Below are 22140 nucleotides of genomic sequence, written 5' to 3'. Positions count from 1 at the left end.
CAGTTATCTATATATGTCACTTTTCCCCCAGCATAGAAGTCATAACAAATCTCCCACCATGATGCAATTCAATAGAGAACAGCTTTGGATAAACTGAAATTCACAAAAATAATCCCTAATTAAAAACCTTACCATAACCAAAGCAAGTGCATTCTAACCTAATCAGTTGCATTTTTATCTAATCAAAAGCCTACAAAAAGCAACAAACCAACAAAGCAACAAAGTAACAAAGCAACAAAAGCAACAAAGCAATTGCATGGTAACCATTTCTCGACAGGAATAAACAAAGCAACAACCACCTTTTCTCGACAAGAATAAACAAATCAGCAAACCCATTATCCAACGCCTCAATAAAAATTTCGAATTAAGCAAGCACGCAACCACATTTTCTCGACAAGAATAAACAAATCAAGATAGAGATTTTTCAAATCTGGGTAACCATTTCGATTTCACAAAGCACAAAACCACCATTTTCCCGATAAGAATAAACAAATCAACAAAGCATAAAAAATCAGTAGGCATTTGGAATCAACAAAACCTACAAAAAGAACCATGTCCACCCATGTCAAATCAGTAAGCATTTGTACTTACAATAGGTTGGCGTCATTTCATCGGGATCCTCACGCATGTTCCACCCCATATAGAATCCTTCAAGTTTACTGCGAACCCTATGCAACCCAAATGAAATTGCCCCCTTCCAACACCAACAAAGTGACGGAAGAGAGCCGACAAGATGATTTGGGGTTTTCGCTGAGTTCCTAATCTAATTAATTGAGATTTTTTAGCCACTGGTATGAACTATAGGGTTAGGGTTCTTGTGCTTTATGGAATTGGGAATTCGAGCGAGAATGAGTGGGTTTTTGGGGGAAAGTGATTTCAAATGGCACACTCTACTAGTTACTTTTAGTTTTAGCTTTTTATTTATTTTTATTTTTATAATTTTTACATTTTTAATTTGATTATCCACGTGTCATCCACCAATAAGTCCAGTGGCATGGAAAACCCAGTTGGATGCCATTTGGTGGGAGAAATTTTGGGGTCGTGCCACGTGGATGCCATTTGGGTGAGGGGTGGACCCCACATAAATCCACGCCAGCATTTAACTGAGAAATTCACGAACAAACTGACGGAGATCTAACATTGCAATCAATGTGAAAGATGAGGTATGACATTGTCATTTTTTAAACATGAGGTATGAGATTGTGGTTCAACCAAAAGTTAAGTGATGATCACAATTTCCTCTTGTTTATTGAAATATTTGTGATGATTTGATAATTTTAAGTTTACTTGCTAAGTGATGATCACATTTCTCGAATGTGTGCTCCTCGTAGACCTGATGAAGCTGGTTCTGGTGCTTTATGTTTCTCTAGTTTTAATAGTAAATTTGATTTTTGGAAGCTCGTATATTTCTTTAGAAGCTTAGGGTTTATCATCATTCTTATCAACACACAAGAGATAGCGATAGAAAGAGAGTATAAATCCTTCCGATGATTGGAAAAAACATGAATTAATATTCTCATCCCATTCATCCATCCGCCCACCCTTGGCCTTGTTTTCTTTACAAAAGAGGAGGAGCTGTGACCGCACTATCGATAGTAACGACCAACAAAGACAGCGAGAGGTCAATGGCGACGGCACTCGCTAAAAACTTCATTTTTTTTCCTCCCACCTCTCTCTGTCTTTCTTACTATGTGGCAAGAGAATAAAGGGTGCGTCTCCTCTTTGCACAGCTTTCTCCCCTTTTAACATTTTCGTGAGAATCGCAGTGGAGAAAGACGCGACAAGGCCCACCGTGATACGCTGCAAATTGGAAAAGGTTGATTCTCATCTCATTCATCACTACTGTATGCATTCTTGGTTACATTGTACCATGTTCATCTACTTGATCCCTATTTGTATATACCTCCAGAATACCAAGTGCCTTGTAAAATAAGCTAGAGTTTCTTCCTTTGGGCTAAGAGAAAGTTGTGACATCCTCTCATATGATCTGCTACAATTTGTGTTTTGGCACCCCTTTATGTGATCTTTGCTTAGTCCCTAGAAGTTTGTTTCCAGTCACTTCATGCAGACTTTTAACTATGGAATGACGAAAAACTAGCACTCCAATATTAGTGGTATTTCTCCTCATTTGTAAGTGGAAGGTCTCAAATTTGGCTCAGTTCGATACCTAATTATTACAACAGATCCCATTGTGTGACTTGAACCCAGATTCTCAACCATCGTTGTATAAAGAAAAAATATGGAATGAAGAGCGAATAGATTTGCATTGAACGACCCTCATGGACATCCATCACAATTGCTCATGTTCCATTGGGTGAGTTTGGTCCTTTAACACGTTATATGATTCACTTGCATTCACAGATGAAAATCGCCTCCTTGCACGTTGGCGACTGTCCTTAGCAGCACTAAAAGAAAGAGAGAGAGAGAGAGAGAGAGAGAGAGAGAGAGAGAGAGAGATGGAATAAGCACTTGTGGAACTTGGTGAGTAAGTATATGTGCCAAGGCAACTAGTACCAAGTAAAAAAGAACATCTTAAAATCTTAAATTGTCCCACATCTGGAAAAGTGGGGAGGTATTTTTGTGCATTTGTGAGACGTTCATTTGGCTTCGCAATCACAATCTCGTCGTCCTTAAGAGGAAAGAAAGATTCTAGGATTTGTTCCAAAGTTGCATGTAATGTCTAGTGTGTGGGATACAACAAAGCAGATAGCTCATGCGCGCGGGTGTGTTCTCACTAAGTCTAATGGGCAATGCCTTTGTGACATGCTTTCTCAACGGGACCAAAAATGTGTGGATTGTGGAACAAGGTTTTATTTCTCATTAATTTTCCAAACACCAAGATAATTTACACTAATTTTACAGTAAATTACGAAGAGAGAGATTTAAATTTAGATGCAAAGAGAGCATACTACTTTAACCAACTTGGTTAAATCAATGTCTCCCACAAATCTATTAGATACATAACAAATGCTTATACTATGTCTACACTAATTGGATTTGAGAGGTGGTCGATCGGTATCGGATTCCTATTGAGGAGGAATTGGATTGAAGGGGAATTGGATTGAGGAGGAATTGAAATGAGGTGGAATCAGAATCAGATTCCTATTGAAGTTGTTTACTAAAACTTTCTGGAATCAGAATAGGAATGATGTTGAGTCCATTTAAGTTGTTTACTAATTCACTTCAATCTGAATGAAAACTAGGTTGATTACTATATTGCCCTTACATAAATAAATTATTTTCATACTAATTAATTAAATTAAATTTACATAATAAAATTCATCTATATAAGCATATATAAATAGGTTTTATTTATTTATTAAAAGATGGCAAGAATGATGTTGAGTCTATATAAGTTGTTTACTAATTCACTTCAATTGGAATGAAAACTAAGTTGATGACTAAATTGCCCTTACACAAATAAATTATTTTCATACTAATTAATTAAATTAAATTCTTAATTAAATTTATATAATAAAATTATCTATATAAAAATATATAAATAGGTTTTATTTATTTATTAAAAATAACATAATGAGTGTCAAATGAAGGACAATGATGGGATAATAAGAAACAAGTGAGGGCATAATAGGAATAAAAGATGCATTCCCCATTCCCTTACCCTCAAGGAATTCAAATACCTCACAAAACTAGGGAATCCCATTCCTCCAATTTCAGGAATTGGATTCCTTGTTTCGTGTGGGCTCCATTACTTTTTTGATTCCTTAATATTTAGTAAACACCGGAATACTCCGTAATCGGAATTCAAATCCCTTTCTTTATTCCGATTACCCTTACGTAAACGTGCCATAATTGGATTTGAGAGGTGGTCGATTGGTATATATGTATGGAATGTCAAGGGATTCGAATTTGGGTGCAAAGAGAGCATACTGCTCTAGCCAAATTTAGATGTAGTATCATGGTATACAAAACCTCAAGTATAGCTACTTTTAAAATTATCTCACATTTCTTTTAACATCAATACTACTTTTATTTTCACTTCGATCACATGTGTGTGACACTTACAATATAATTTGTTAGAAGCAATGAAAATTTTGTTTGGCAACGCTTTTGGAAGGTTCAAAACACTTTTAGCTAACAAAGAGTGTATATATGGTGTGTTTTGGATTATAAAAACACTTTTAGTTCGTTTAGAGAAATGCTTACACTTGCAACCGTTTTTTAAGAAAGTATTTTCAATAAATAAATTTGTTGTGCTTTTAACAAAAATACTTCTAACAAAGCGCTTATGATTCTAAATGCTTCTTACACAAGCATACCTAAATGTGCCCTTAATTACATGAGTTAAATATAAATATTTTAAGACTTTAAGACCTTGAATTTAGCTTAAGTGGTGAAGGTGGATAGAAAAATGAGTTAGGATAGGTGAGGCCAACCGGCTTACATATTTTCGAAAACCATTTTCTGTCTGTCTGTCTTTCTCTCTCTATATATCATCACATGAGGAGAAAGTCATGAGAAGAGGGAGAAATAAAGGGGTATTCTGTTTTATTTATTTATTTTGGTTGAAGAAAGTTTAGGGGAGGGGAGGTTATCCATTCCAAGGCTAGGGCATACCACAAGCATTGGTATTTGAGGGGTCCTAGGGCTGGTTTGATATTGCTGTGCTTTGAAAAAAAAAAAAAAACTGTTTCTGCTGTGCTATGAGAATAAGCTCATTTTTGTTGCTTCACATTTTCATCTTTTTTTCACCCAAAACTGTAAAAATAAGCTGTTTTTAAGTGTTTACCAAACACTTTTTTAAGCTCAGCTTTTTTTTATACCCACATTTTTTTTTAAATCATCTCAGTACCAAACCAGTACTTAGCCTCTTTTTTTTTGTTTTTGTTCTTACAAATCTCCCATTAAGAGGGATTGCCGGCAGCAGGACTCGAACCTAAGGCTTAGTCTAGCGAAAATAACAATCCTTACCAACTCAACCAATCCTTGTTGGTGGATTAAAGGGGCATTCACACCAAAGAAAATGCAATTGTGAGGGAGTGTTTCTGTTCTTTAGCACCAAAACAAATCAAACTTTCCAATAATGTTATGACTTGTTACGATTTGCCTCTATAAAATCTTAACCATTTCCGTCCCCTTCATTAAAGTTGAAAAGCGACCATAGAGGGTGAGTGGAATTATTTACTTAATTTATACGGAAGTGTTTATTTTTATATGTAATTGATGTGGAAGTTATTTGAAAGCAATTTAATCTTTTGAAGTTTACACACACATAAAGCGAGTTCTATTCGCTGGAGAGTGGATGCTTCCCTCCAAAGATACCAAATTGTCGAACTTGCCAATTTAGTGTTGTAGTTGTAGGGGTTTTCTTCAGTTTCCTCTGATTTTCTTCACAATTTTGAAATATCCTTTCTTGTATCGCAAACGCAAAGATTATAATGTTAAACACGAGCAAGTTTGAATCCAACGGTTCAAACTCGTGTGTTTTTCATCAACGATTTAGTGAATTTGATCTCTCCTGTTAAAATGAATAGGCGTGCATCGTTGCTATTTTTATGTCTGCCAGGAGATAGATAGCCACCAAATTAGATAAAGAAGCCAAGATATTTTCCGGACACATACCCTCTTAGATTTTTTATGTGCCTTTATATATTCACTATCTACTCGACATGCTATAAAAACGTTGGCTTGCCATGCTGGTATAATAATAATAAGGCATATCATTGAGTTCTCTACTCCTACTATACTCTACAACGAGAGGTTTTTTTTTTTCTTTTTTTTTTTTTGGTGGGGAGTTTTGCATTCAGTTTTTGCCTCTTTTCTCACATAGGACTTCCCAAATTTTTCGTTTTAAACCAAGAGAATGGACAGAACCCAACTGCAGCGCCAGGTTGCCCTCAAGAGAAGCTCTCTCTTTGAGCAGGTTATCACTTATTACTTTGCTTCTCTTTTTTATTTATTTTTTTCAAACCCTATTTTCGGTCATTAAACATCTTGAAAACTGCATGTCGTTTGCTCTACACCGATAACTTTTCATGTTTTTGCCAAATGTGATTGGTTTTTGATCTTTGGTTATTCCACAATAGGGTTTTCCACTTTTTTTAAGGGAGGGGATTATTGTTCTGGTAACACTTGTTTTTCTTTTAAATCAACAATGCTCTCAAGTTTTGATGAATTAAGCAATCCGTTTTTTCTTCTTCGTATTTTAATTAATTTTCACAGACTTTTGATAGTTTATAATCTTCTTTTTTTCATTACATTAGAGGATTTCGAACTTTGAAACTAACCCATCCTATCACCCTCACTACTGGCTAACCCTAGTGGCTTAATTTACAATCTTTTTCCATTTATTGAAGAAATGGAGTTACAAAAGGAATCGTCGCTCTCTTCTACTATGGGTTTGATAGTGGTCTCTAGAAAGCCCCAAATTCTTTGTTTTGTGTAAGGCCCCAAAGCCCAAATTTTGAATGTACAACAAAACCCTAGCTATTTTGATCACACTGATGGCAAAGCTCTTGATTTTTATTAGGATAATGTTTATGTATGGCTCTAAAACCATACCAGAAAAAAAAATTGTACGCTAGAACAAATTCTTAAGACTTAACCTTCAAAATTTATTTACTTGAATGTTTGCAGCGTTACCTCGATCAGCAGCAATTCGTTCAGCTGGAGGAATTGCAAGATGATGCAAACCCAAATTTTGTGGAGGAAATTGTGACATTGTTCTACAAAGACTCAGCTAGACTGTTCCAAAAGATTGAGCAAGCACTGTAAGTAAATAACACTCCCAGTTATATATATACTACATACAATCGTATTATCTATATACTATATACATTCGTATTATCAAAACTAAGTATACAATCAGTAGTACTAAGATGAATGTATTTATACATTGATTTATGCAGGTACAGTAGGCCTATAGATTTTTCCAAGCTGGATGATTACATGCACCAGTTCAACGGTAGTAGTTCAAGGTACCCTATACTACTTGCTTTGATTGAATTTTATAACTTGAATAAATATATTGTTTCCCCAATTAATGTTCTAAATTAAGGTAAATGTGTAACAGCATTGGAGCTATAAAGGTGAAGAATGAATGCTCCCAATTTAAAGAATTTTGTTTGGCTGCAAATGCTGATGGGTGAAAAAACATACTTCATATATTTGTAACCAAATTAATTTTTCACCATTTCTCTCCTTGCTGTGATCTCATTGTGATTGATTATTGCAGATGCTTCAGGGCTTTGGAGAGAGTGAAACAAGAGCATCAGACCTTGAGGATTCACCTTGAGAATTATTTTCAGGTATCATTACCCTCTCTAGTCTTGTGCCTGGAGCGAGAAGAAAAACTTTCATGTACAAGGGATATATCGTTTCGAACTTTTTTTTTTTCCTCCCTTATCATCTCAAGTGAAAGTGAGAAAGAGAGAGCAGGGATATATATATCCTCGGGATAGAGAAGTTAAGTAACTAGGCAGGCAGTAGTTACATTGTTTTTTTTTCTTCTATATTTCTTATATATGTGTCTTGTACATCTGTAGTTGAGGAGGCAAGCAGGACTGGTTCAACGTGTCTGAGTGCCACATATTTACCTGAGGTGCCAAGTTGATAATATGGAGAAAAAGAGCTATCATCAGCACCATTTTATCATTTTATGGTCCTAGGGTTTTATAGAGCACCATTAAAATATCAAGGAGTACTATGCAGTTTTTCAATTTTGGTTGGCCATAAAGGTTAAGTTATATGTATTCCAAAAAATATGGATCTTAACTAGAGTACCAATAATGCAGATGTAGATCTTTTATGGTTTGCATGCAATTCTAAATTATGTATTATCTTAGCCCTCTTATGGGATTAATAAATTTGCACTTCTGTTTTATGAATATATGCAATCACTCATGACTTGATGGGAGTGATAAGTCTCATTGGTATGTATGATTTTTCAATGTTTTAGTCATTATAAAGAAGAAATATTCCAAGTTCTTCTACTTATCAGAGTCACCGATGAATTTGGTGTATATTGTGAATAACAAAGATGCATGAATATATGTCTTATACCTCACATGTAGAGTTCTTTTCTACACTTTGGTTATCGAGAAAACATCACTTCAATCTTCTTGAACTTTAATCTTATTTACTGACGCGATTTAAGATGCATAATCAATATGTAGAGCTTAAATTTAATACTTTTTAGTTTCAATTTTTAGATTGGATAATCGCTTATGTTTTATCTTCTTCATCATAAATATAACACTTAAAATCTAATATCTAAGATTCAAAGAATCATTATATCCTTTAAATTATCAACCTTATCAACAAATAAGACGAGGGTTAAATGAAGCTGAATATAAGAGATTTTGTTGACACTTTCATTCTTTTAAAGAAAAGGACGGAAGTCTTCTCAAACATATGAGGGCATCATTCACCAAGAGCATTGGTTTGGTATATAATATATTCTATATTGGATGGTTTGTTAGAGCGCAGAAAAACTTGCAATGATAACAACAATCAAGAAGGGTGAAGAATATGAAGAGGGTAGAAAACTTGCAATGATAACAACAATCAAGAAGGGTGAAGAATATGCAGAGGGTAGAAAGCAAAAAGAGCCTAAACTGAAGTTGGGATTTATCAAAGATTTGATTGACTGATTGAGGGCAGTGATTGATAATCTTTTTTAAGTGGGATGTAGGGCTCTACCACTAGCCACCTCTTGTTCTGGCAAATGCAAAAGGGTGGCTTTGCAAATGATGATCATCATGACTTTGCCGTATGTACAATATTCATTGAACATTTGATCATAAGTTGCTTTCTTCCAAGAACAGACAAAATAAAAAATTAATGAAAGGCACGCTTCAAAATTGGAGTAATCGAAGCTAGGCTTTCACCACCAACCCAACCCATCAAATGCAAGGGTGTGCTTAAAAGAGAGAACGTGTTGTGTAATTAGTTGTATATCTTCTAGTATCTATTTCTCTTATCATAGAAGAAAAACAAACACAAAAAGATAGCTAAGAATTTCTGGCGTAAAAGGACATAAATCTCCATGATTAAGCATGAAAAAAGCAATTATGGGAGTCTTAAACCAGCTTAACCATGTTGTTAAGATTTGGGTGTGACTATAATTAGTATCCAAGGATTTCTACAAGCACTTTTGCGTGGCTTAGCTAGTGGAGTTGAAGGACCACTACTTTTTGGTGACTAAGAAGTCTTCTCCATGAATTTACAATTTAGTGCTGTGGCAACTGCTGCATATATCCGACTGTTCCTTCAAATCTAATCCCAGTCAAAGTCACTTGTGATTCAATATTGAGCCCCCAGAAGTTTAAATCTGATAGGCACAACTCAAACTTAATCAAGAGTTTGAATTTTAATTAATTAAATACTCTGCCTAAACCGTCAACCCTATACAACCATGTATCTATCTTTTTCTTCACGCGATTCACTAATCATACACATAATTGTATTTCTCCCAAATGCGAGCTTGATGACAATCTTAAAACCTTCCTCAATGAATATTAACCTAATTGAGTTTTGAAGTTGCTTAAAGTTAACAAACGGACAGTTGTGCTTCACCTGATTGATGTCATTTCGTCTATTAGCCAGACTTATGGACCCCTTCTCAGCAATAAGCTCACACAACACTGGTTTATGTGGCATGCATTATGAGAAAAAGGGTAATAAAAAGCACAACGCCTTTGCAAGTTGGGTGGCTTCCAGATAATTTAGGCATGTGTTTCTTTTCTTCCCTCTTTTCCATTTTTCAAGGAAGAGAATAATAAGCAAGAGATATTTCAATGTCTCAAAACACTGTTACGTGATGTTATTATTCTATTCAAATTATAACGCATATGTATTTTATTTATCAATATAACCTAGAAGTGAAACATATTAACCATATAACATGTGAAGTAGTACGCTAGTTACACTGCGTAACAAGTATTCCCAATACACATAAAAATTTCTCAATAAGCATACTCATCTCTCTATCTTATCTTGCGCTCGCACACACCACACATATAGGCACATTGTGTATTTTGAGCTGAATGCTGTCTTGGTCATTTGTCACAGTGTCATGTATATGTGACCGGCCACTTATTCCAGCTACACGGTTGTTACTTGTTTTTGAACACTATATTTTCTATTTTTGATTCTAAAATTCCAGACAAGGAATCTTCCCAACCATTTTCCTATTCTTGCATGTGCTCTATAATTAACTAGTCCAAACAGTGTCTCCAAAAAGCAGGTTATTGGAAGAATTTGCTATATATCTCCTTACAACCACACTGCGTTGTACTACTCATCTCCTCAGGGTTCTCAAGGCTAGCTACTTCACAGTTTTTGGGTCCCTTAAGTAGAATTTTCCATGTTTCGCACAAACCCTAGTTGTTAATTTCTTTATATTTTTGTTCTTAAGTTAATTACTTTGGGATTTGAAAAGTTTAGAGCTCGTTTGATAACCATTTCAGTTTTCAGGTTTTCAGACTTGAAGAGTTTAGTGTGCGAAATGGATAATTTGTATAGTATGATTTGTGAGAATAATGAAGGAGTTGTAAGGGCAAATAAGAGAGGGTATGTTGCAGCTGAAGACAAAAAGCTGGAGCTGAGGCTGGGTCCTCCTGGAGGAGAAGATCATCAGTCACTTCTTTCCCTTGGTTGCTGCAACAAGAACAATATTTCTCATGAAGCCAAAAGAGTCTGTCATGAAGAGAAAAAAGAAGAGAGAAAGTGGCTGGCAAACAGCTCATCAGATCCTCCAGCAAGTGCTTTTGAGCTTACAAATTCAACAGCAGCTCGTGACTCTGATCAGAAAAGGTACAACTCTATAGATTTTCTTACTTTATTTGCCTCAACTAATGATGGTTAAGATAAAGAAATTACTTAATCTTCTTCTTTATCAAATAACTGTCATCCATCGGATTTGATCATGCTAAGGGAATTAATCTTAGTTAAGCATATAATAATCATCAGCTAGTTAATGTAAAATTGATTATGAAGTATACAAAGTACGTAGGTGAATAGTTGCCATGAAATTAGCTCTGTTGTGGAATTGAATGATAAATAGAAATGCTTCGGTCAAGACCATAATTTTTGAAAACTTTATTATCTTTGCTACCCCAGTAAAAGCAGAATTGCACAAGCTCCAGTTGTCGGATGGCCTCCGATCCGTTCATCCAGGAAAAATCTTGCAATCAGATCATCACCATCAAGCTTCGCAAAGCCGGCAGCTGATTCGGAGTCACCAAATGAAACTTTGAAGGAGGGAAACGGAAAATCTGATAGTACTACTTATTCCAAGGACCACATGTTTGTAAAGATCAACATGGAAGGAGTTCCCATTGGAAGAAAAATTAACCTCAAAGCCTATGATAGTTATGAGAAACTCTCTTTTGCCATAGATGAACTCTTCCAAGGTCTTCTTGCAGGTTATTTTTTGTGTGCAGAATTTCAGCTTTAGTACTAATTCTTTGATATTATTTACTAGATTTATTTTGATTTTGTTTTACATCAATGATTTATTTATTTTCTACTATTTTTTGTGTGTCCATTTTAGCTCAAAGAACTTGTTGTGGTGTGGAGAAAGAAGACAAGAAGGGAGAGACCAAATCAACAACTGAATCATTACATGGCAATGGGAAATATACTCTACTTTATGAGGATAATGAAGGAGACAGGATGCTTGTTGGTGATGTCCCATGGAAGTAAGCAGTCCAATACCAACTTTACTAAATAAAATTGGTACCAACTAGTCACACCTCAAGCATTATTTTGTCTATTAATGGCTAAACTCTCGTATTCGAGATTCAGAATTTAAACGAAATATCATTCATTAATTTGTAAAAAACAGAACAACTAATTAGAAACATACATAATATATTGTATATCTTGCAATTTTCACAAATTGTAACGGTTGCTGGAGATTTATTTTTTGACATGGTTCTCATTTCATTTTATTAATAATGCAGCATGTTTGTATCGACGGCAAAGAGGCTTCAGGTATTGAAGAGCTCACAGCTTTCCACTCTACAGCGTACGTGAAGCTTACTTTTGTTCTCATTAATTTTTTTTTTTTAAAGTGTCAAATTTACATGGCTATAGCCTTTTAGCTTTAAGGATTGGATTGCTATTCAGACTCACTTTGAGCGACTCTATGCAAAACATAAGCAAGTTTGAGTATGAGCCGCTCAAAGAGCGAGTCCGAATAGCAATTTAGCTTCAGAAATATTTATAATGGAAGTTTGCCTGTTTTCAGTTAGTAGCAATCAGCGTGAAAAGACACCACTTGATTCTACAATGGAAGTTGGAATTGGAAGATGAGGCAATAATAAGTGGAGGAATTCCCATACATGCGATGACACGAAGCTCTACATAATTTAGGGTTTCCATCAAGTTTTCTTTTCTTTTTTTCCTCTCTTTAATGGCCTAATTAAATCTTGTATATTAAGGGTGTTGAAGATCACTTTCATTTTCTGTTTTCTGTATCTCCTTTTCTTGTTCAAATGTTCAGGTTTACACCCTTTTGAGGCTTTTGTAAAAAGAATTGTTCCTAAGTCATAATACGTTTGTCACTTAGTACTACGGTCTAGTGGTATTTCTCTTCATTTATACGTGAAAGGTCTTAAGTTTCAATCTTTGTTATGTTGAGTTCGCAACTAATTTATTCTCCCCATCCCTTCGTGTAAATATCGTTGAATAAAAAAATGTCATGATACACCTATCGAACCCACACATAGGAAAAGAAAGTAGAGATAAGCTATGCACTTGTTATGTGCTATGATATGTCGTCTATTCATATTATAATAATATCTTATGATGGTACATGATGTTGTTTTGATCACACACACAACAAATTTCCATCAATGTAGAGCTCTGAACAGATCAAACAGGTCTCACTTTCAAGGTTGAGAATGAGATCAATCGCATTTCTAAGCTGAGCCAAAATCTATACCAGGTTTATTTCTAATTGTTAGTATGGTTTAAAGATCTTGGGCATTCTAGGTTCAGTTTTATTCTTTTCAATTTTTTTGCAACACTGAAATTAATATTCAGTTCAGTTCAGTTTTTGCAATTAATAAAGAAGAAACCGAATTATTTTGGTTTCGTCAGGTTCGGTTCTTGTTTTTTTTTCTTTTGTTTTGTTAGCCTAGAAAATGGAGAGAAAATGAAGAAATAAATATATTATGAACTAGACTTTCAACATTTTAAGTTGGGTTTACCTAACATTTGAGAAATCAGGCTAATAGTTGACTTGAAATTGGACTTGAAAATGAATACCAAACTCGGTTTAGTTTTCGAACCACCAAAAACGAAACTGAACTAATAGTTTTGTGTTCGGTTTTGGTTTTCATAGTTTCGGTTTTCAATTGGTTCGTTTTCTTTTTCGATTTTTCGAGTCCATCCCTACCGTAGTGTAAAGGAATGAGTATAAAAAATCATAATTTCAATTCCGTGTTTACGAAAAAGCGGGTGCGTAACCGGTGATACTTTAATGAATATTTAAAAGCCCCAAATTACCCTTATTTGGTTTTGCAAATTACGTACCCTTATTGTCGAACCCGCACCAGTGCATAAGCATATTTGGCTAATTGCTTTCTGTTACTGCAGTAAAGCCGTCATCTGCATCTTGTTTCCTTCTCTAAATTACCCTTAACTGGGTCAGACTTCTGTTCACTTGGTCTTGTTGCTGGTGCAGCTCTTCCACTCTCAAGGTCTCATGGCACAAGTAATATAATCTAGGGCTCCTGAATGGCAAATTGTAGCTTTGGTCTCTGAAAAGAAACCATGTATATGTCAGTAAATCAGAGTATCGGTTACTGAATGGCAAATTGTACCTTTGGTCTTTGAATTAAAAGTTTATTAAAATTAGTACTATGAATTTTGTTCAAAAAAAAAAAAAAAAAGTTATGAATTTTGGCAAAATTTGGAGCATTTGTCGTGACACCAACTTCGTGCTAGTGGGTCTCTCCGAATTATCTATTCTAAAGTTAAGGAGGGATTTTAGGGTTTATAAATTAGGGCTCTTGGGGATTTTAGGGTTTTCTCACTCCTTTTATTTTTTCAGAAATTGCACTGTATTTCTCAGATTTTGAAAAAATGGGCTTAATTTTGTTTTTTTTGTTTTTTTTTTTTTGCTTTCATCTCTCTGGTAATTACTCTGAACCCCCAAGCGATTTGAAATTTTGGTAATTTTTCTCATTGTTTTTGACAATTTGTTGTTAGAATTTGTATAAATTGCTGCCAATGTGTTGTGAACTAGTAGAAAATTGGGGTTTCAGGCAAATGACGAGATGGGTATGTGGCTAAGCTAATAAAAATCCACGCTTTCATCTGTTTGTTTGATTAAATATAGTTTTGGTCCTTTTCAACCCTCTTTGTCAATTGTTAGGAATTGTTTGATTTTGCTTGGGTTTCTTGAGGGTTTAGCAATATCAGGTACCTTTTGATCCAATCAACACAAAACCTGGTATGCTCTTTTCAAAATTTTCAATTTGATACACTCAGAATTGTATTGATATAATTTAATTCTTAATTTTTCAAAATCTTAAATATTTCGTGTATATTAGATTCTCCAATATTTCTTCTTATTAGCGTTTGATTTTTTTAGGTCTGTTTCCTGTTGGCATGCTTCCTTTGTTTCAGATGGGAGTTGACTCAATTGGTAAGCCATTTGTTTCGCTCTTTTGTCTCTATGATTTTTCCTCAAAAAATTACATTATTCTCTTAATTGCTAAGACCATAACTGGTACTCCTTGCAAGCCAAAGTATCAACCTGGCATTTTTTAAGTTTTCAGTATTATTTTCTTAGGAAGTATATTGTTGGGAAATCGTATTTATGGGGAAGTTGAGTTTGTGTTTTTAGAGCGCATATGTGTGGGATGAAGGAAGAAATTAGGAACAGACTGACCAATTATGTAAGGATGGTTTAAGGGCTTAAACTAAGATTTTCTAGATGAGACCACATGAATTCTGAACAAGCTCAATCTCCATTTGGAGAGCATTCAACTTCAAGTAAAAGATTTACTGATTCTGCTGTGAAATAGTAAGGTGGGGTTTACTATGTGTTTGAGTGTTCAATTGTGATGATAAAATTTCTTTTATGAGGTTAATTGAGTTTTATTCCTCCTTTCTTTCAATTATTTTCAGTTGGTCCTACTTCATGATTTTATTCTTCTCCTTACTGTTAAATGTTGCTTGACCTCTTTATTGGGACTAATTTTTCATGTTTTTTTTTTTTCATCTCAGTGAAACATATATCAAACCAACAAGGTTGTGGTAGTGGAAATAATCTTTCTAAGGTTTGTGTCTGACAGTCTGAGTGTGATACGCATTTCGTTTACTCTTTGTCACCAGTGCTTTTTTGCTTTTTGCTAAATACTTGGTCAACAAAGAAAGTAAAACACGAGAAATTTTACCGAGCCAAAATCTTGCGAGATTCAAGCATATTTATATAGTTATTAAGGGCATAAGTTTAGTTATGCCTTTTCAGTAAAGATGATACCGAGCTTTCATGATCCTTGATTTTTTTTACACCCTTTCAGATTACATTGGTTCAGCCTTACAATGTAAAGAGGGCAATGCCATGCCCTAATTGTCGGAAAATCAAGAAAGGTCCGTGGCTTTATTCTAATGGATGTCGTTCATTTCTGGAATTTAGCATGGATGACTGGACACACGATGAGGATCTCTATGATTTAAGTTATCTGAAATGGTAAATAGTTTAAATCTTTTTTGAATTTTAACTTCTAATGTTCTGTTACTTTTCGTGAATATTCAATTTTTTTTGCATTTGACCAGATATCAATCAACATTTAGAGAGGGTCATACATACTCTTTTACATGCCATATGCCTTTGTGGAATATGCATATATGATAATGCCTCCTTTCACACAGTATGAACCGAAATAGATGAACAAAAATTTATTTATTTTTAAGTGTTAAATGTATTTATTGAAATGATTTTGTAATTTTTTAGACCGAGGAGGCGGAACAAAGGCTGAAGTACCTCTAATTTGTTCAAATGGCTACAGCTTATGTCGCGGTTTGCTTCACAAACCTCTAAGCTTTGCTTCACAAACCTCTAAGCTTTGCTTCCACATAGCACATCTCTACATCTTAATTTTTGCTTTTGTCTGATTTCTGCAAGTTTGAGGGTTGGGTATAAAAAAAAAATGCAAACCTTTGCATAAGTAAAATACATTTTGCTTTGATCGTCTAGGTGCTTTTTTATGATCATCTATTTTTGGATTTTGGATATAACGGTGCAAGATTGTATGTTGTGTTTTTTGTCTATTTGAAGTGTTAACTGATGCTAAATTTGTTTTTTTTTAGTTGTTCGGTAATTTAGAATTGGATTTATGAGTTGAATTCAGTTTTAGAACTCTAACTAAGGTAGATTAATGCTCTGATTATGCAGGAGTAGATCGGTATTGAGTTTTTGCGAAAGGTCAAGTTATAAATGTAGAGTTGAGGTCAAAAGCATACTGAGCTTGATGATGAGCTGCAGACAGATAGCAGCCCTGTAATTCATTGGAGTTTAGAGCAAGTTCATCAAACTCTTTAGCTCAAACTCATAGAAATTTGTGAACTGTGCGCCAAAATCCAATGACCAAGATATAGACACTTGGACACCTATATGTAAATACTGTTGCTTATCGTAGGTGTTTAGTACTTTTTGCATGTTTTATACAGTTTTAAAATTCGCAGCATCATGCGGGCACCATTGCTAGTTACTTCTAAAAAGAGGCTCATGTGCATTCATATACTAAATTTGATGGAAATTCACACCGAGTTGGCTTTAGGATCAATGCTAAAATTATATTATATATATATTAAAAGAGAAAACAGGTTACTAGACATCCGAATTGTGAAGTATTGGCCGACACCTGGAAGGTGACGAAGCCATAAAATGTAGTGATGTGAAAAAAGTAAATAAATTAAAACCTAAAAGTGACTAATTTAGAATGCGCATGTGAGCAGGATTGAACCCATCACACAAGTGATGTCAGAGCATAGATAAATTGCAGTAAAAGAAGAGTAAGGAAATTTATACCGAAAGGAGAAGTCTTCTACATGATAGCTTTTACAAGCAATTCTCGTCGTCACAAAACCTCTGCCACTAAAATCCTAGAGGAGCAAAAAACAAGGATAAGTGAGCCTGAAAATAAAGTTTTGTGAAACTTTTTCGAAAAGTGTAATCCCTCGTTGTAAAACAAGTATATGGTTTCACAAAAATATTAAATAATAGGGTTAAACTCTGTTTATTACCCTCATGTTTCATGGTTTTCAACATTTAGTACATCAAGTTTTTTTCGTCCCAGAGTCATACCTAAAGTATTAATTTTGGAACAGTCTCATATATCCGTTAGTCAAACTGTTAATTCTCGTGTTAGGTGATGATGTGGCGCCTATGTGGACAATGACTAGGCGTCACATGTCATTAAAATATTAAAATAATTAATTAAATAAAAGTTATTAAAAATAAAAAAACCCAACCCAGAAGAAGAACAAGAAGGAAAAAAAAAACTGAATCTGCAACCTAAAAGAAGAAGAAGAAGGAAGATGAAGAAAAAAAAAACCGAATATGTAACCCAGAAGAAAAAGAAGAAGAAAAAAAAAACCCATCTCTTCTTCCCCTGCGCCTCCAAACCAGAAGACCAAGAACAAGAACAAGAACCCAGAAGAAGAAGGAGAAAAAAAAAAAAAAAAAAAAAAAAAAAAACCCAAACCCGCCCCCAACCTAGAAGAAGGAAAAAAAAAACCTAATTTGTCACTTCGAGATTAATGGAGATCTACCACAAAACCAATCCAAAGATCATCTCAAACTCAAACTCCCCATCTTAAAGTATTTTCGAAATTCACCCACATTAAAAATCCCAAAAATATGGGGTTCATAGTCTAGGTTCGCATTCACGATCGTGGGGCGTGGGGCGTGGGGGGGGGGGAGATGAACTGGGTTTGGCTGCTGTTTTTTTTTTTCTTCTTCTTCTAGGTTGCAGATTCGATTTTTTTTTTTTTTCTTCTTCCTCCTTCTGGGTTACAGATTCGGTTTTTCTATTTTTGTTTCTTCATCTTCCTTCTTCTTCTTCTGGGTTGCAAATTCTTTTTTTTTTCTTTTTCTTCTTCTTCTAGGTTGGGGGCGAGGGGGAAGAAGGGATGGATTTTTTTTTAACTTTTATTTAATTAATTATTTTAAATATTTTTAATGACACGTGGCACCCAATCATTATCCACATAGGCGTTATGTCATCACTTAACGGGAGAATTAACAGTTTGACTAACAAATGTATGAGACTGTCCCAAAATTAACACTTTAGGTATGATTCTGAAACGAAAAAAACTTAATGTATTAAATATTGAAAATCACGAAACATGAGGGTAGTAAACAGAGTTTAACCCTAAATAATAGTATGTAATAGGTACCCTGCAATAGAAGTGAGTCAAAGATGTAGGGTACATCAACATTAATCTCAATTCGATATTCTAAGAAATCAATGCTCATTAATTTATGTAGGCGCACAAGTCCATTGCAAAGATATTCAAACAATGGAACAAACTGGGTCTAGATTTGACATTCTAGTATTACATCACGTGAGTTGCGCTATTTGCATCACATACGAGTCCAAAACATCACACAAAAAGACAGGCTGACACCTAACTTTGGATCCAAAGCGAATGTAAACGGTGCATGTGAACTACACGTGAAGCTAGTCCTTGACCTAGGACAGTATAAATAACTAAGAGACACCGTGCAAACATGTATTAATGAGCAGATAAAAGGTAAGAATGTCATGCCATAAGTTTATGCTCACAAATAATATTAACAACATAAAGTGTACGAAACATCTATTTGTAAAGCTAAATATGACATATCACATTATAATATATAAAAGCAGTTGTCAAAGAAAAATACATATACATATCATATATATACGTAAAAATGAAAAGACCCATTCACAGATATTTACGATGACACATCCATTCGAGCTGGGAAAGCAAAAGTCTCCGATAGTAATCGCACCTAAGCATAATATTGAGACCTATTAGTAAAACTCAACTTAAACAACTAAATTTGGGAAAACGGAGTACGGATTCGGAATCAAAGCATCGAAATATGCTAAGAGAGGCGTGGGAAAATTTTGTAAAAAATCAATTGTCAACCCTAAAAAGTCAACAGAACTGCCTCGACGGTCAACTATGTTAAAACTTTGAAATTTCACTAAATAGATGTCAAAAACGGACTCGGAGCATCGAAATTAGCCTAAGAGGTCTTCATAAAAAAAATTCGAAAAAGTCAACCCAAGGAATATTCCCGGGTTCAGATCCAGATCCAAGTTGGAGGGTCATGGGCTTGGGCCTGTTCTAGGTCTGGTTGACCTGTTTGGACTCGCGGGTCGCCCCCAAAGCTTTGGGTTAGGTTGGGCCAAAGGTCTGGGCTTAAGCCCTTTTTTTTGTACCGGGTCGGTGTTGACCCGTTCGTTTGGACTTGCGGGTCGCCGGACCCAAAGAAGAAGAAGACCGGAAACGCAGGGAAGGTGGCCGAAAAACTTCAAAGCTATAAACGGTTCATTTCTCAACCAAATTTAAATATTCAATAGCCAAAATGAAGCTCAAGAGATAAGGAACATAAATATACCTAATTGGGGCTGAGCCGTGGCTGGAGTTACCCGGAAAAATACCTGTAACCCCGCGGGTCCTTCGTCGGAATTTGGGAAAATTTTCCCCCGAGATGGTTTCTACAATAACGCAACCAAAATTCACGTCTAAGGAGTCAATCGTCGTTAAAATGAGGCGAGGGATGCAAAAACAGGTGGTCTAAACCTTACCTTGCTCGGAATCATCGAAACTCACCAGTGGTTCGTCGGAGGGTTAGTGTACATTGGTCTCTGTCACTGTCGAAATTCAAGGGTTTTGGCCTGGGTTTGAGAAAATGAATGAAGTGATGATGATGGTGCTGGTTCACGGAAAAGAGTGGAATCGACGACGTCGTCGGAGTCGGTGAGGCGAGGTGGCACTGATGATTTCATAGAGAGGGGAGAGTGCCAGAGAGAGAGAGAGAGAGATAGATATATAAATATATATGACATGGTGGTCTGGTGTGGTTTAACATTTCCTGTTGAGCTCGCTGGAGCGGCGATGGTGATATTGGATTGGTGCTGCTGCACCTTCCGTGCAGCGTGTACAGAGCTGAGGAAGAAAGCGAGGTAAGGCTCGCTGGGTTTACAGAAGAGAGAGTTAAATGAAAAGAAAAGAAAGAAGGAGAAATGAGTGCAAGTGTGTGGGAAAAGAGAGAGGTGAGGGAATCGGCTGAAACGAGGGAGAGAAAAATAATAAAATAATAAGAAAAAGAATGAGGCTGGAAAGAGAGGATGAGGGGAGAGAGAGTTAACAGTAGAAAGTTAATTATGGTGTTTGATGGCGTGTAGAAAGTGGGGTTGTCAAAACTCAAACAAAAAAATATTAAATCATCCACTTGCCTTCAATAAAGCTCAGCAATTCCTCAGGCAGACCCATTGTACGAAATCTACCATCAGAGAAATTTTTTAGTGTGATCGTTATACTGGATAATACATCATATGTTATTATATAAATGGTATAATATGTGTGTTAAAAAGTTAATAACTTAAAAAATAAAATTTCTTACCACTTACATAAAAACACGTGATGTACCACTTATATTCCAATCACAATTAAAATTTTCTGCACCATAAATTTTTTTTTTAATTAAACACAATAAAATATTAATTAAAGACCACTTGTTTCTCTTTAGTCAAATCAGTCAGTTCAAGCAAGTTTTTACACTGCACAAAGGCTGATTTTGTGCTTCAGATGGAACCCATGCAATGGTGCGCGTTGGAGAAATTCATTTGCCTCAGGTATTTTTAGAGTTGGAAAAAAATCCTAAAAATCCCAAAATAAACCAAAAAAATTCCAATCTCAAATCAAAATTCTCGAATTTTTTTGTACGGGATTCGGTTTTTCATCTTCATTTTTTCGGTATTCTCATACCGAACCGAAATAAATATTATATATATATATTATTTTTTAATTATAAAAGAATTATTTCAATCGTTCATTGTTTTAGATTTAATATGTGCCGTTCATTTGTTTTTAGGTCAAATCCCCCATTTCACTTCCGTTCCATTGATTCCAATTCCATCGAACTTGAAGCGCAGCCACCGCCACGCCAAAGCATCAAAGACAGAACTCTCCAGCCTTCCTTCACAATTCTTTCACGAATCGTCTCCAACTCTCACAGACAGAACTCTCGATCCAGCACCGAGTCCGAGTCTCACTCTCACCCCAAATTAGGTAACTAATTTAGTGTTTTGAAATATAATATCTGTCACTCATCCAAAATTTAGTGCCCAATTGATAGTAGGGATTGTTGAAAGGCTCGAGGCCAGTTATAGACCCGCTGATGGCCTAATTTATTCAAGCCGTTGGCAATTTTTTTTTTGTGTGTTAATAACTTATACATTTCTTCCATCTTCATCAGTTTGTTAGTAGTCGTTCAATAATTAAAATGATGTTTGATTGAGTTTATCGTATTCTTTTTTTAAAATCGTTTCTTTTATTGATGATGCGCTGCGGCACCCATGTGTGATGCTATGTATTTGGTTTTGGCGGGTTGTAGGGGGATTAAAGTTGTGGGAAGGTTCTCTTGATCTAGTTAAAGCTCTAAGATCTGAATTTCAAAATGGACATTTATCATTTGCCGGTAAACGCGTTTTAGAGGTGGGCATCCTAATATTTTAAGGTGAATGTATAGTATACTGTCCAAAGATGCCTTCACATGTTAACCTTTCACATCTTAACATTTTTCCTGCTACTTTAGCTCATATGATTCCTGCCTGGTAGTCTAATTCTCGAGTGTAACTTTTCTTAGTCATAAGTTCATAAAATGAGACGTGCAAGCTTCTTTGCCTTGAAAGAAGCTTGCACGTCTCATTTTATGAACTTATGACTAAGAAAAGTTACACTCGAGAATTAGATGCTATGAATAAGCAGATGCTTTTGAATAAGCAGATGCTTTCATAGCATCTGCCCAATCTGTCAATTTGACATAGTGCCAGATTGCTTTTGAATAAGCAGATGCTATGAAAGTATGAAACTATGTCAAATTGGCAGATTGGGCAGATGCTATGAAAGTATTGAATAGGCCTATAAGTCAATTTTTCA

General features: G+C 35.2%; 3 protein-coding genes and 1 long non-coding RNA gene across 8 annotated transcripts; 3 read left to right on the top strand and 1 right to left on the bottom strand.

The window, feature by feature from the left end:
• LOC126632597 (uncharacterized) lies at positions 1-20242 on the bottom strand. Of its 2 annotated transcripts, XR_007626776.1 has the most exons (6): positions 19785-20242; positions 19595-19694; positions 17012-17085; positions 13504-13730; positions 6604-6705; positions 1-93 (listed from the first exon to the last, which is right to left on the bottom strand). It is a non-coding gene; the product is annotated as an uncharacterized LOC126632597 (long non-coding RNA). The 2 variants fall into 2 exon arrangements; XR_007626775.1 differs by lacking the exons at positions 1-93; positions 6604-6705 and having other exon boundaries at positions 12994-13730.
• LOC126632588 (histidine-containing phosphotransfer protein 4-like) lies at positions 5693-7847 on the top strand. Of its 2 annotated transcripts, XM_050303018.1 has the most exons (6): positions 5693-5884; positions 6598-6731; positions 6870-6938; positions 7034-7105; positions 7196-7268; positions 7506-7847. In XM_050303018.1, exons 1-6 carry the CDS (start codon positions 5825-5827, stop codon positions 7539-7541), a joined length of 444 nt encoding a protein of 147 aa, XP_050158975.1. In that variant the 5' UTR covers positions 5693-5824; the 3' UTR covers positions 7542-7847. The 2 variants fall into 2 exon arrangements, with proteins under 2 accessions (XP_050158975.1, XP_050158976.1); XM_050303019.1 differs by lacking the exon at positions 7034-7105.
• LOC126632585 (auxin-responsive protein IAA28-like) lies at positions 10177-12519 on the top strand. Of its 3 annotated transcripts, none has more exons than XM_050303015.1 (5): positions 10177-10776; positions 11083-11375; positions 11516-11663; positions 11928-11992; positions 12215-12519. In XM_050303015.1, exons 1-5 carry the CDS (start codon positions 10469-10471, stop codon positions 12277-12279), a joined length of 879 nt encoding a protein of 292 aa, XP_050158972.1. In that variant the 5' UTR covers positions 10177-10468; the 3' UTR covers positions 12280-12519. The 3 variants fall into 3 exon arrangements, 2 of the variants coding, with proteins under 2 accessions (XP_050158972.1, XP_050158971.1); XR_007626751.1 differs by having other exon boundaries at positions 10180-10776; positions 11083-11387; positions 11516-11700; XM_050303014.1 differs by having other exon boundaries at positions 10188-10776; positions 11083-11387.
• LOC126632592 (uncharacterized) lies at positions 13812-16707 on the top strand. Its single transcript, XM_050303023.1, has 5 exons — positions 13812-14394; positions 14567-14620; positions 15205-15257; positions 15501-15670; positions 16376-16707. Exons 2-5 carry the CDS (start codon positions 14584-14586, stop codon positions 16482-16484), a joined length of 369 nt encoding a protein of 122 aa, XP_050158980.1. The 5' UTR covers positions 13812-14394; positions 14567-14583; the 3' UTR covers positions 16485-16707.
• Positions 20243-22140: the final 1898 nt, after the last annotated feature.

The sequence above is a fragment of the Malus sylvestris genome, chromosome 8 (assembly GCF_916048215.2).
Source record: "Malus sylvestris chromosome 8, drMalSylv7.2, whole genome shotgun sequence".
Classification (NCBI taxonomy): domain Eukaryota; kingdom Viridiplantae; phylum Streptophyta; class Magnoliopsida; order Rosales; family Rosaceae; genus Malus; species Malus sylvestris.
This window is presented reverse-complemented; position numbering and strand designations above follow the sequence as displayed.